The 14344-nt window shown below is 36.3% G+C and overlaps 1 protein-coding gene across 1 annotated transcript in view; it reads right to left on the bottom strand.

Moving 5' to 3' along the window:
* JMY (junction mediating and regulatory protein, p53 cofactor) overlaps positions 1–14344 on the bottom strand; it is a 100530-nt gene that overhangs the window by 44294 nt on the left and 41892 nt on the right. The window contains exon 3 of the mRNA XM_087430133.1: positions 1446–1596. Within this exon, the coding sequence (XP_087286259.1) occupies positions 1446–1596 (151 nt within the window). The remainder of the gene's footprint in view (positions 1–1445; positions 1597–14344) is intronic.

Below are 14344 nucleotides of genomic sequence, written 5' to 3' on the forward strand. Positions count from 1 at the left end.
AATTACATTAGTTTGAAAAGAAATAATTCCAATTGTTAAAAAAAGGATTACAATACTATCTTAGGAAAGAATAATTGAGTATAACCAAGAAAAATTTGAAAAGTAATGATGAGGGGTTATATGATAAACTGGGCAATAAATTTCATTATAAAGCTACAATAATCACAGCATAAGAACAGAAGAGGCATACCAATGGGAAAGAGAATTCAGAAAGAAATCCAGGTACCTTAAAAGGATTTTACTAGGGTTTAACTATTTGGAGGAACACAGCAACCTACTTTAGAAAATGCAACAAATTAACATAATTTAAAAAGACATCATTCTTAAAAGCTGACTGTTTTTACAAATAAAATTTGTGTAATGAAAAAAGTCATAAGAAAATTTAGGAATAGATATTTGTAACAGATGTCAAGAAGTTAATATATAACAATAATATAAATATCAATGAATATAACATACAAACCTCTTACAAATCAACAGAAAAGAACACCATCATAGAAAAAAAGGCACAAGATATTAACTGGTAAAAAAGAATGGATATGCAAACACCAATTATTACATGAAAACAAAAAAGATCAATACTTAGTAATAACCAAAGAAATGAAAAATTTAAAAACATGATACTATTTTTCACCTATCAAATTGTTGGTTTTATTTTTTTAATGACAATGCCAAACGATGCTGGAATCAAGGAAAGCGATCTCATTCAGCATTGACATTCTGAAGGAATAAACCGCTTCAAGTGAAACTTTTAAGGAAACATGGATTTGCTGAAAGAATAACCTGAATCCTAAACTATATTAATGCCAGGTAGATAGATTATTAAAATAAGGAATACCAGTGATTTTTAAACTGCCTATCAAGGAGCCATGGAAGGATTTCTGCGGCCACCTATGGAAGGGAGTTGGAAGGAATGGACCTTCACAGATCTTGCTTTATGTGTCTCTTCATTTGGCTTATCCTGATTTGTATCATTTATAAACTGTAATCATAAGTACGTGCTTTCCTGGGTTCTGTGAGTCATCGTAGTGAATTACTGATCCTAGAAGGGCTGTGGGAACCCCCAAATTCGTAGCCAGTTTGTTAAAACTTCGGACGGCCTGGGGACTCCCCCAAATTTGCAAGTGGTGTCTGAAGTGAGGGCAGTCTTATTGGTGACTGTGCCTTTAAGCTGTGGGGTCTGTAACTATGAATCGTTGCTGTCAGAAATGAATTATGCTATACCAATACCCCATTACTATTATTTTTTAAATGTGGGGTATATGTAAACATATATGCCTAGAAAAGACTGACAGGATATACCTTAATTTGGTAATAGTGCTCTTCTTCAACTGCTAGGATATAAGTGGTCTTTATATGCTTTTCTCTATAACTACTGCAAACATAAAATACTTAAACCACTCATTTTCAGAAATACCTAAGAACAATTTTACTGGGAAACTCACCTTTTTGAGCTTTAGCTGTTATTTCAAAATATTTGACAGTAAGATCTTGAATAGATAGCACAGCCATGTGAGCTTTCCGCTGCCAATCAGCATCTTCTTTTTGTAGACTTTCAATTCTTCGGGGACCCAGATAATCATTCTCCATGGAAATCTTTAGAGAAAAGAAAGAAAAATTAAGAAGTTCATTCTTTCTTTCTTTTATTCATTCCTTAAATATTTACTGAATGTTTATAAATCATGCATTGCGTCTGGTGCTAAAACAAAGAATACTTGTTTTTCCCTGCTCTATAGTAGAAGCTATTAATTTACAAAAGAAGTAAATTAACAATAATGTTGAAGATATTTGACACAGAAATTTGTTCCCCTTTCCTCCTTCACTACCTTCTCTTTCATCCTTCCTTCCTCCATATATAAACAAAGGACATAGAGCAAAATGTTAAGACTGATTATTTTTGGGTGCTGAAATAAGAAATTTAGTTCTTTCTGATAATTATATTTTCAGGTTAGGAACTATTTGTGCCAATATAATACTTATTTAATAACTGACAAATAAATAAAATAGTTCAAAATTTTTAAGATTGAAAAAATATAAAAATCAGCCCATCTACCTACTGAAGGACTCTGGATAAAAATGACAGAGAAAAATCAGCTATGTATTATTTACAAGAGTCACAACTAAAACAAAAGGACAAAGGAAAGTTGAAAATCAAATGATGGACAGGGATATACCAGGTGAATACTAAAATAAAATTCACAAAAGTCACAATATTAACATAAAAGTATATAAAAGCACTACACAGGTATGTTTAACCTGTAAGAAAGGTGCAATCAAGCAAGAATAGCAATGGATCCTTTGTACACTCCATCCTGCTTCATCATATATTGAGAAAAAACTACTAAAAATTAAATAAGAAGTTAATAACACTATATTAGGATGATGGAAAAAAACATTACAGAGAAAAATGTTAAGCCACACATGGCACACTTTAAAAAACTGATCAAGTACTATAAGACACTAAAAAATTTGTAATAAATTTCAAAAGTAAAAATAATACAGACCATATTCTCTAAATGGTGTAATAAATAGAAATTGAACAGTCTAAAACTAAAATAAAATTTTAATCACCTGGAAATTTACACTCAGAGGAAGGTAACATTTGGTTTTAGTCTTGAAGCAACAATATAGTACTCCTCAAGCAAATGAAGAAGTCTTCCAGACAGAGGGAAAAATATACGAAAAAGTACTTACTATAGCTCCCAGCACACAGTGAACAACTTATTAGCAGTGTTAAGAGGGACAATGGCAAGGCAGAGAGAAGGGTCAAGTCAGAGAGAATGACTCCAGGGTCACTGGGAAAAAATATGTACATGGAATTGTCAGTTCCTCAAAAAGTAAACAATGGAAGAGTAGCTGATTTCAAAGAGAAGACCAAGGATTTCATTTTGCATATGTTAAGCTTGACTTTGCAAAGGTCATGGCCAGAGATACAAATTTGGGTATCCTTGATACACAAAAAACATTTAAAGCTATGAGAGTGAATGAGGTCATCTAAGGAAGTCATGAGAAAAAGGCTCATGACTGAATCCTAAGGAATTCCAACCCTCAGAAGTGTATGAAGAAGAGCCTACATAAACCAAAACGGGGGGGGGGAGGGGGGGGCGGGGTACCAGGAAAGTGTGGAATCACTTAAGGAACAAGATTCAAAAGAGGAGAAATCGACCCTGTCAAACACTGCTTAGGGGTCACATAGGATGACAACTAGTATCCATGGACCTAACAACATGAAGATCACTGAACTTAGCAACAACAGTTCTGGAGGACAGGCAAATTTCCTTTGCCTAGTAACTCCCATCACATCTTCAGATCTCAGCTCAGTTACTGGTTTATGGAAGTCTTCCCTGACTCCCCATTATAAGCTCTTCAGTGCAATACATATACCTTTCCTTCCTCACACTTATCACAATCATACTTTATATTATTTTGTTAACTTAAAAATACTGACTGCTTCCCCCTCTGCAAGTTCCACGACGGCAGAGAACGCATAGGTTTTTTGCTTTCACTAGCACACAGCCTGGCATGAACTAGGCAATCCAAAATATTTCCTGAATGATTGAATGAATAAAAAATTCACTTCCAGATATGTTTTTAATGAGAGGAGAGAAATGTAGACACATGTATAAATAAATACTCTTTTGAGAAATTTGATTGTTTGAGGGAATAGAGAAAATAGGGTGGAGCTAGAAAAGGATAAGACTTAAGGGTAGGCCCTTTGATTTTTGTTTTATTTTAATGGCAGATCATGGAGCAGGCTGAGTGGTGGTAAAAAGTATCCAGCAGGGGGAGAACCTAAAGATGCAGAAAAGAGATGGGGCTAAGCAGAGTAGGGAGGTCCTTGAGAAGAAAATGGGAAGGGACAGGATCCAGAGTACTGGTGTAGGGATTTGCTCTTGGTAAATGGAGGGACAATTCCTCCATGGGAACAAAGAAAGGCATTTTGGATTTGGTAGAGGTAGCATAACGGGAACTCCTGTTTGATGATCTCTGTTTTCCCCTGTGAAGAAAGAACTCAGACAAGAATAAACTAGTGTAGGAGAGGGGAGGAGAGAAGACACAAAATAGCTGTTTTTAAATGGTAGGATAACAAGCCATTTAGAAAGACTCATTAAGTAAATATTAAAAATCAGACTAACCAGGGTGAGTGTAGTCATGATGAAACAGGCACACACTCATACACTGCTAGTGGAATTATAAATGGATTAAAATCTTTTCCGGGAAGTATTTTATGATATCATACTCTTTGAAGGTACTTAAGAAAATATCTTCAAATAATGATAATCAAAGATGTTCACTGCAATCTTGTTTGAAATAAAGGAAAAAACAGATCCGATATCTATTAGTTATATATGACACACCCATAAAATATAATTCTATGCAAAAATTAATAATGCTTATCAAGTTTTTAATGACAAAGGGAAATGATTATGCTATAATAAAGTGAAGACAGATCAAAATCATAGATAAAATTTCAATTACATAAAAGAATGTCCAGGGGCCGGTCCCGTGGCGTAGCGGTTAAGTGCGTGCGCTCCGCTGTTGGTGGCCCGGGGTTCGGATCCCAGGCACGCACCAATGCACTGCTTGTCAGGCCATGCTGTGGTGGCGTCCCATATAAAGTGGAGGAAGATAGGCACAGATGTTATAGCCCAAGGCCCGTCTTCCTCAGCAAACAGAGGAGGATTGGCATGGATGTTAGCTCAGGGCTGACTTTCCTCACAAAAAAAAAAAAAAAAAAAAAAGAATGTCCAGAAAAAAAGACAAAATATGTACAAGTATTATTATTGATGTCATCTTTTGGTAGTGGATTATGGGTGATTTTTTTCCTTCCTGTTTAAAATCTGCCCTTTCCAAATCTTCTTTATTGTGTATATATTGCTTTTACAATAATGAACAAGAAAAAAATGCTTTTATCTCTTCTCGGGTTCATAAGCCACACCAACTAGACAGGCTGAAGACACATTATCGCAGAGGTTTCCTGTTTCCAGTCAAGCAAACAATGAGCTCATGTTTTCATATACGAGGCCCAGCAAGAGGCAAAATTATGAGTTACCTCTTTTTTCCAGTGTGTGGGGGAGAGAGGGGAAATGGAGATATGAGCACAACCTAAATGTCTTCCTTAATAGTTGGAAAACAGAATTATGTGAGCTCCATTTCTGGGACTATATAAATAGTGCCAAGCAAAGACAATTAAGCCAGTAGCAGCAGCTTGGACTCTTGATACCGATTCCCTACTCATCTGGACTGGAATTTTTTAATTCTCAGAAGATGATTACTATATTTCTAGTCTGACATCACAGCAGACAAACTTACATGATGCTAGTGGATATGGTTGATATTTTCTCCCTTTTAGACTTTCCCACGGCTAATATTTGGAAATCATTTCAATTATATACTTTGAATAAAGAAACCACTGTACTACATGCTTCAGGGGATATAAATATGAGTAAGATACATAATCTTCTCCCAAGAAACTTACAGTCTAATTGGGGGGTGGGGTAGGCAGAGATATCTGTGATGTAGAAATCTGTCTTGAAATTATGAGACCTGGCTCTACTTATTAACTGTGAGACCTTTGACAAATCTTGTAACATTCAATTATTCATTCAAAATGATGATGCATTACATCTGCTCAGTGCCAGTATTTCACTAGGCACTAGGCATAGCAAGATATTCAGCCTAGGGAGGACACAGACACCCAGATAAAGAATTACAATAGAGTATGAAAAAATGTCATGGTAGAGTATGCCTAAGATACCACGGGGAGCACCAGCTGTGGAGGTTGGAGTGCAAAGTCTGGGCAGACTTGCTAACGGAAATGATGAGTAAGTGAATTCTTAAAGAACAAGCAGAATTGTAGCCAGGTATTAAAGATGGTGAGAGTGTCTCTGTGTAAAAAGAATAAAGGTAGTTAAGACCTCTAAGAAAAATGAAAGGTTTGTGGGGAGAGAACATATTTGGCTGCTTAGATCAGGACAGACTTTAGTGAGGCTCATAATTGAGGGGGGCTTTGAAGGAGGGGTAGGATTTTGACAGGTAATATAGAGTATATGGGAAAGAGAACCATCCAAAAGGCATCCTGGAGGCAAGAATTAATCTGAGCAAAAGCCTAGAGGCAGGTAATTTCAGTGCGTGGTAACAGAGAGCAGTCGAGCCTGGAGTTTAGGCAAAACAGATAAGGGTAATGGGAGACAAAACCAGAAAAGTAGGATGGGGTCACTACGAGGAGGCCTTTAACGGTCAAGCTGAGGAGTTTGTACTTACTTCGACAGGCAACAGGAAACCACTGTGGGATTCCTAGCAGTAAGTGGCATATTTAGACTTCAGCTTAGATTTAAGGGTTCTAGAAGCCTTGTTTACTGTAACAAAGCCATCAAGTTTTGTGCTTTTTCTTTCTTTTTTCTTTTTGCTTAGGAAGATTCGTCTTGAGCTAACATCTGTTGCCAATCTTCCTCTTTTGTAATGTGGGCCGCTGTCACAGCATGGCCACTGACAGATGAGTGGTGTAGGTCCATGCCTGGGAACTGAACCCAGGCTGCCAAAGCGGAGCACGTTGACCTTAACCACTAGGCCACCCCAGGGCTGGCCCTGCACTTTTGTTGTGATTACCTCTGATTTTAAAACACGTACGTTAAAAAAGCATAAGATTAGCATTCACAAGTAAGGAATAGAAATTTAATAAACTGAGCACTGCAGCCAAAATTTTAAACTCTTACTCTGCACATTATGATAGAAGTCCATTTCAATGACATGATTAAACTTCGTACCCTTTAAAGAACTTGTATGTTTATTGTACCAAAGACCATAAGCTAGGTTACTAAGTTGTTTTTTCTAACTTGGAAAGTCTGAAGATGTATGTAAATTCTAGTCTATCAGCTTCAAGTTCAACTTCCTGCCTTATGATGCTAGGGTTTGGGCTCTGCAAACCACATTTAGGCTTTGCCAACAGGAACAGCTGGAGGAGGGAGAAGGGATTTGCTTCTTCCTATTTGCAACACTTGACTTTCCTGTTTGCTGTTCTTATGAGCATCATCCCAGACTTGCTTCTTCACTCCAGAATCTGCAATTCCTTCCTGAAGCAGTTAACAGAATCCATTTTGCAGTTTCCAACCTCTGCAGAACTAGACTCACTGTGCACCCCCCCAAGACAAACCAGCACTAGCCCACCAGTGTCCTATCCCTAGGGGTCCAGGCCTCTCCATTGAGCTCAGACACACCAGCAGAAGATGAGCAATGTTGTCTTTCTCAGAGGGCAGCTCACAGGGCCCATCCTCTACACCACAGTTTTAAAAATTACCACCTCTTTGTACCCCCAGTGCTAGGAGTGGTGGCTATTTTTGCAACTGTTAACTCAGATATTTTAGAGTTACCTTCTTGCCTTCTTAATTATCTAGTTAACTTTATTCCTAGTTAACAATTCTTTACATTAAATTCCCTCTGTTGAAACAACTGGTTTGATTTTCCAATCAGACCCCAACAATGGAATAGAAATTTAATAAACAGAACAAGCAGTGTTCAAAATTCAAAAATCTTAACTCAGAACACTAAGATAGAAATGTTTTCCACTTGCTTGGCTAAACAATACACAGAAGTGAGAAAACCTCGCATTACGGCTTTTTGGACAGAAAAAGTAAAAAAAAAAAATCTAGTGGTCATTATTGAAAGATAACTTGTACTTTGCTGTGGGATTATCTTTACCTTCACTGTACATATATATTCAAACATACAGAACACAAATGTGCTTTCTACACTTTTTTAATGCTTTTTAACTGACTTCTGAAACTCAGCAGCTAATGCTACAGATAACTGTTTGAAAATCTGTTTATAGTTTATTGTACCTAAGACATTAAGCTAGGATCCTAAGTTCCTTTCCTAACTTGGCAAATTTGAAGATGTACAGCACTGGTCAGCTGAATCATGTGCTAAAAACAATGACACTTCTGTTTTCAATTTCAGAGCTAGAAAGAAAACAGTGCCTGTTTTTAACATGGAAAAAAGTATGTGTCAGTTTAGGTAGCTAGGATAGTGAGACTAGTTTATAAATACAAATTCTTGGCATGGAACTACATATTATAAAGTACATCATTTGCTTGGATATTGAGTTTTATATGAGAAACTTAAGCTTAAGTGTATTTCCTATCTATTGTTGGGAGAGTGAAAAAGAAAAACAATTCAGATTTTTAGGCGCAACAAATGCCAAGATAAATTCATGAATATATTGATGTAGTAGTACCCTTAATGCAAATTTTTGAGGCCCAGGAGCCACCTGAAGGTGACTCTTGATTAACATAATTACATGATTAGATTTGGCAGCATCTACTCATGTATTTTTATACTCAAAGCAAATATTAAATGTAATACTCTCAGGAAAGAGGGTGAAATGACGCATTTTTTTAAAAGGCGAGGAAAACTAAAGGCGAGGAAACCAAAGAAAAAAAAAATGCTCAGATAAGAGATAAGTACCTTAACGTATAGTGGTGGCACTATATAGTTCACAGTGTGCATACTACACAGCATATAACGGTTCAACGGTGTAAAAACTCACTCTGCACAAAAGCATCCAACCAAGGGAGCAGAGTGGAGACTGATATCCAGCCCGAGCTTTGCCAAGCCATGTGCACTGCTGCACGTGCCTAGCAGGGGGCCCTTTTCTAATTTGTCTGCTGGGGTAGGGAGTAGGGGTGGGTGTCTACTTTTATTGTCACAAAGACAACTATAGATTTGCTTGGTCGAGGGCGGGGGGTGGGGGTAATAGGAGGAAGAAGAGCACATTCAAGATTCAACCAGGAGATAAGTAGCAAAATGAGGTGACTGGCTACAAACAGGAGGGGAGAGTTGCCGATGTCTTCTATTCTCTAGCTTATTTACTTTCAGCAAAAATTAAAAGTAAGTTGCACAATGTGTTTGAAGTTCTTATAGTTGATCCAGGAAGATAATCAGTAGGCCAACTCACTAACTGACCCTGACTCATTAACACGCTAGGTTTAAAAATCTAGAGGGGATCATCTACTTTAAATCTCATTTTACAGATGTGAAAACTGAAGCCCAGAGAGACTGTAACTCTGAGTTCAGTGTGCTCCATCCCTTAGCTGGTTCAAGTTTTCTTAGACTTGTGGTTCTCAAACTTTAGTGTGCATCATAATCACCTGGAAGGCTTGTTAAAACAAAGATTGCAGAGCCCCACCCCTAGGGTTTCAGTAGAGGAGAGCTGATGTGAGGCCTAAGAATCTGTTTCTAACAAGGTTCCAGGTTTGTCTGGTCACGTTTTTGAGAACCAACATATTAGACTCAAGAGTCTGAGAGGTGGTGTGTATCTCAGAAAGACTTGCAGCCTAAAATAATGCTGGGTAGGGAGGAGCTGCTCAATGCTTATATATGAGACAGAGGGTTAATGAAAACTCTTTACCACTTACACGAATATAATAATTAAGACTATATTAAAATATATTTAACATAAAATATATAGTAAGTGCATTAGGTATTAGTGTTAACATCATAAAATATTAAATATACAAATACATTATACATTTGGGGTGCCAAGTTAACTTCTTTCCTGTCATACTTAATATCTAGGTTAATGAAACTACTGGAAATTAAGTTCTTTTTTAAAGAGACTCAAGAGTAAAGATCAAACTCCACAGGATGCCATAGCATTCTAGCTCTTGACCACCTTTCCTCTCATCTCCTACAAATCCTGAGACCCAAGGCATACCAAACAATTCACACCCTGTGGTGTAACTACAACAGTAGGCCTTGCAGTCAAACAGACATGTTTCAATTCCAGCTATGCCACTTACTGGCATCTACCAATGCTGCTGGGTTGGTGTGATGATTCAGTAATTTGTTTCAATAATTAGCACAAGTACTATGCCTCTTCACTATATCTTTCCTGTTTTTATATATCTCTATTTGGAATATTCTCAATTCCAATCTCCAAGACAGACATACCTACTCACTCCCTGCTGAATTCTTATTTATTCTTCAACAGTGAGGCGCTCAATCTTTCTTTTTCCATTTATCTTTAGGCAGTGTTAATCACCCCATTTTGTGTGCCTCTACATAAATTTGTACATACTGCTCATTTACTTTTCTTAAAAAAAAACATCTTTATTGAATTATAATTTACATACAACATGTACCCATTTAAGTGTAAATTTTGACAAATTTATATACCCATGTAACAACCACTATAATCAAGATATAGAGCCTATCAATCACTCCAAAGGATTCTGTTATACCTGCTCCCTTCTCAACCTCCCCTGCCCCACGCCAGGCAACAACTGTCTAGCTTTCTGTCAGTATAGATCAGAGCAATCATTTCCAGAATTTCACTTAAACAAAATCATACGGTTTATACTCGGCGGCCGGTGTTTTTTGCTCAGCATGATTGTTCGTAAGCTATTTTATTAAGGTTTAATTTACATACAATCAAGTGAATCCATTTAAAGTGCTCAATCTGATAAGCTGTGATAGCTGTATCCACCCAAGAAACAACCACTACAATCAAGATACAGAACATTTCTATCACCTCCAAAACCTTCCTCATGCCCCTTTGCCATTGCCATCCATCCCTTCACACAGTATACACTCTTTCGTATCTGGCTTCTTTGACTTAGCATGACTTTGAGATTTATCCATGTTGTTTTGTCTACCAGTAGTTAATTCCTTTGCATTGCCAAGTATTATTTTATTATATAGAAATACCACATTTTGTTTATCCATTCACCTGTTGATGTTACTTGGGTTGTTCCAGTTTGGGGTTATTTTTCAATAAAGTTGGCATGATCATTAGTGTACAAGTCTTTTTTGTGAACAGACATTTTTATTTCTCCTGTATAAATAACTAGGAGTTGAATGGCTGAGTTCTAAGGTATGTATAGTTCAACTTCTGAAGAACCTGCCAAACTGTTTTCTAAAGTGGTTGTACCACTTTAAAATTCTGCTGGCAATGTATGAGAATTCCAGTTATTCTACATTCTCACCAGCTCTTGGGACCAGAAATTTTAATTATACTCATTCTAATCGATGTGTAATAGTATCTCATTATGGCTTTTTTTTTTCCTGAGGAAGATTTGCCCTGAGCTAACATCTGTGCCAATATTCCTCTAGTCTGTATGTGGGTCACGGCCACAGCATGGCTGATGAGTGGTGTAGGTCCACACCCAGGATCTGAACCTGTGAACCCAGGCCGCCGAAGCAGAGCACGGCAAACTTAACCAACAGGTCACAGCCAGTCCTCATTATGGTTTTAATTTCAATTTCCCCGATGAAAATGTTGAGCACGTTTGTATGTGCTTATGTGTCATTTCTTTAAATGTCTTTAAATATTTAGCCCATTTTTTAATATTTTGGTTTTTGTCTTGTCGAGATGTAAAGTTCCTCTTTCAGATGTATTACAAGTATTTTCTCTCAGTCTGTGGCTTGCCTTCTCATTTTCTTAATTTTTCAAAGAGCAAAAGTGTCTGATTTTGGTGAAGTCCAATTTACCAATTTTTTTTAGTTTATGGGTCAAGTTTTCTGCATCCTATCTAAAAAAAAGCTTTGCTTTTCCTTTCCTGTGAAAAGTTTCTCCTATGTTTTCTTATACAAAAGTTGTACAGTACGAGCTTTTATGTTTAGGTCTAAGATTTCAAGTTAATTTTTGTGTACGGTATTAAGATAAAAACTGAAGTTCATTTTTTCTATGTGGGTATGCAGTTGTTCTAGCACCATTTGTTGAAAAGACTATTCTTTTCCCCATTGAATTGCCTTGTCACCTTTGTGGAAAAACTAACTGACCATATAACTATGGTTATATGGTTCTGAATTCTATTCTGTTCCATGGATTTACATGTCTATCCTACGCCAATACACACTGTCTGGATTACTCTAACTTTTCCAGTACATTTTGAAATCAGGTAACGTAAGTCCTCCAAATTTTGTCTTTTTCAAAATTGTTAAGGCTCTTCTAGGTCCTTTGCCCTTCCATATAAATTTTATAGTCAGCTTGTCAGTTTCCTAAAAAAAAAAAAAAAACCTACTGGAATTTTAATTTGAATCTATAGATCAATTAAGTGAGAACTGATATCTAAACATTACTGAGTCTTCCAATCTATTACTATGGTCCATTTCATGGTCCATAACATAGTCTGTTTATTTAGCTATTCTTAACTTCTCCCAGCAAAGTTCTATAATTTTCAATATATAGGACTTTTACATATTTTAGTAAAATCTATCCCTAAGCATTTCATGTTCAGAGATGCTAATGTAAATGATATTTTTAAAACCTTTTTTTGTTTCATTTCTAGAAGACAGAAAATGCAACTGAATTTTTAATACTGACATTGTAACTAAACTTACACATTATTTACAGTAGCTTTTTTTTTTTAAGATTTCTTAAGGTTTTTACATACATGATCATGTGCTCTACAAATAAAGAGAGCTTTACTTTGTCCCTTCCAATTTTTATGCTTTCTATTTTTGTCTCAGCTTATTGAACTGACTATGAACGCCAAAAAAATACTGAATAAAAGTGGTGAGAGTAGACAGTCTTGCCTTTTTCCCAATATTAGGGGAAAGAATTCAGTCATCTACTGTCACGTATGATATTAGGCTTTTCATAGATGCCCTTTATCAGGTTAAGGAAGTTCCCCTCTCTTCCTAGTTTGTTGAGTTTTTATCATGAATGGGTAATGAACTTTGTCAAATACTTTTCTGCATCTGTAGAAATAATATATTGTTTTTTTTTCCTTTATTCTGATAATATGGTGAATTACATTGATTTATTTTTTAATGTTAAACCAACCTTGCATTTCTGAGATAAACCCTAATCACAGAATATCATCCTTTTTAGATTACTGGATCCTACTGTTTAACACCATGTTAGGGATTATCACAACTAAATTCATGAGGGATGTTTATCTGTAGTTTTCTTTTTTTGGTAACGTCATTTGATTTTGGTATCAGGATAATGCTGGCCTCAAACACGAGTTGGGAAGTAATCCCTCCTTTGTTTTCCGAATGAGTTTGTGCAGGATTGGTATTATTTCTTCCTTAAATGTTTGATAAGTCCTCCAATGATGTCATCTGGACCTGGAGTTTTCTTTGTGGGAAGGTTTTAAATTATGAATTCAACTTTGTTAATATAGGGCTACCAAAATTTTTCTATTTCTCCTTGAATCCTTTGATAATTTGTATTTTTCTAAGAAATATATCCATTTTATCTAAGTTGTAGAATTTATTGGCACAAATTTGTTCATATTCCCTTACCGTGGTAATAGCTGTAGAATCTGTAGTGATATCTGCACTTTCAGTCCTAATACTGATATGTGGTTCTTTTTTTTTTTTTAATTGATGTCTTAATAGTTTATAACTGTGAAATTTTGGTTGTACATTTTTGTTTGTCAATCACCATATACATGTCTCCCTTCACTCCTTGTGCCCACCCCCCACCCCCTTTGCCCTTGGTAACCACAATACAGTTCTTTCTGACCATGTGTTGGTTTATATTCCACATATGAGTGAAATCATGCAGTGTTTGTCTTTCTTTTTCTGGCTTATTTCACTTAACATAATACCCTCCAGGTCTATCCACATTGTTGCAAATAGGACAATTCTGTCTTTTTTTATGGCTTAGTAGTATTCCACTGTATATATATACCACATTTTCTTGATGGGACATTCAGGGTGCTTCCACTTCTTGGCTATAGTGAATAATGCTGCAATGAACATAGGGGTGCATAAGCCTCTTTGGATTGTTGATTTCAGGTTCGTTGGATATATTCCCAGTAGTGGGATACCTGGATCACAGGGTATTTCTATTTTTAATTTTTTGAGGAATCTCCATACTGTTTTCCATAGAGGCAGCACCAGTTTGCATTCCCACCAGCTGTGTATGAGGGTTCCCATTTCTCCACATCCTCTCCAACATTTAGTTGTTTTTTGTCTTGGTGATTACAGCCATTCTAACGGGCGTGAGGTGATATCTTAGTGTTGTTTTGATTTGCATTTCCCTGATGATTAGTGATGTTGAACGTCTTTTCATGTGCCTATTGGCCATCTGTATATCTTCTCTGGAGAAGGGTCTGTTCATTTCCTCTGCCCATTTTTTGATCGGGTTGTTTGTTTTTTTGTTGTTCAGTTGTGTGAGTTCTTTATATATTATGGATATTAACCCCTTGTCAGATATATGTTTTGCAAATATTTTCTCTCATCTGGTGGGTTGTCTATTCATTTTGATCCTGGTTTCGTTTGTCTTGTAGAAGCTCTTTAATCTGATGAAGTTCCACTTGTTTATTTTTTCTTTAGTTTCCCTAGTCTGACTAGGCATGGCATCTGAAAAGATTCCTTTATGACCAATGTCAAA

The sequence above is a fragment of the Ceratotherium simum genome, chromosome 4, assembly GCF_057802395.1.
Source record: "Ceratotherium simum simum isolate JZ-2026a chromosome 4, ASM5780239v1, whole genome shotgun sequence".
Lineage (NCBI taxonomy): Eukaryota > Metazoa > Chordata > Mammalia > Perissodactyla > Rhinocerotidae > Ceratotherium > Ceratotherium simum.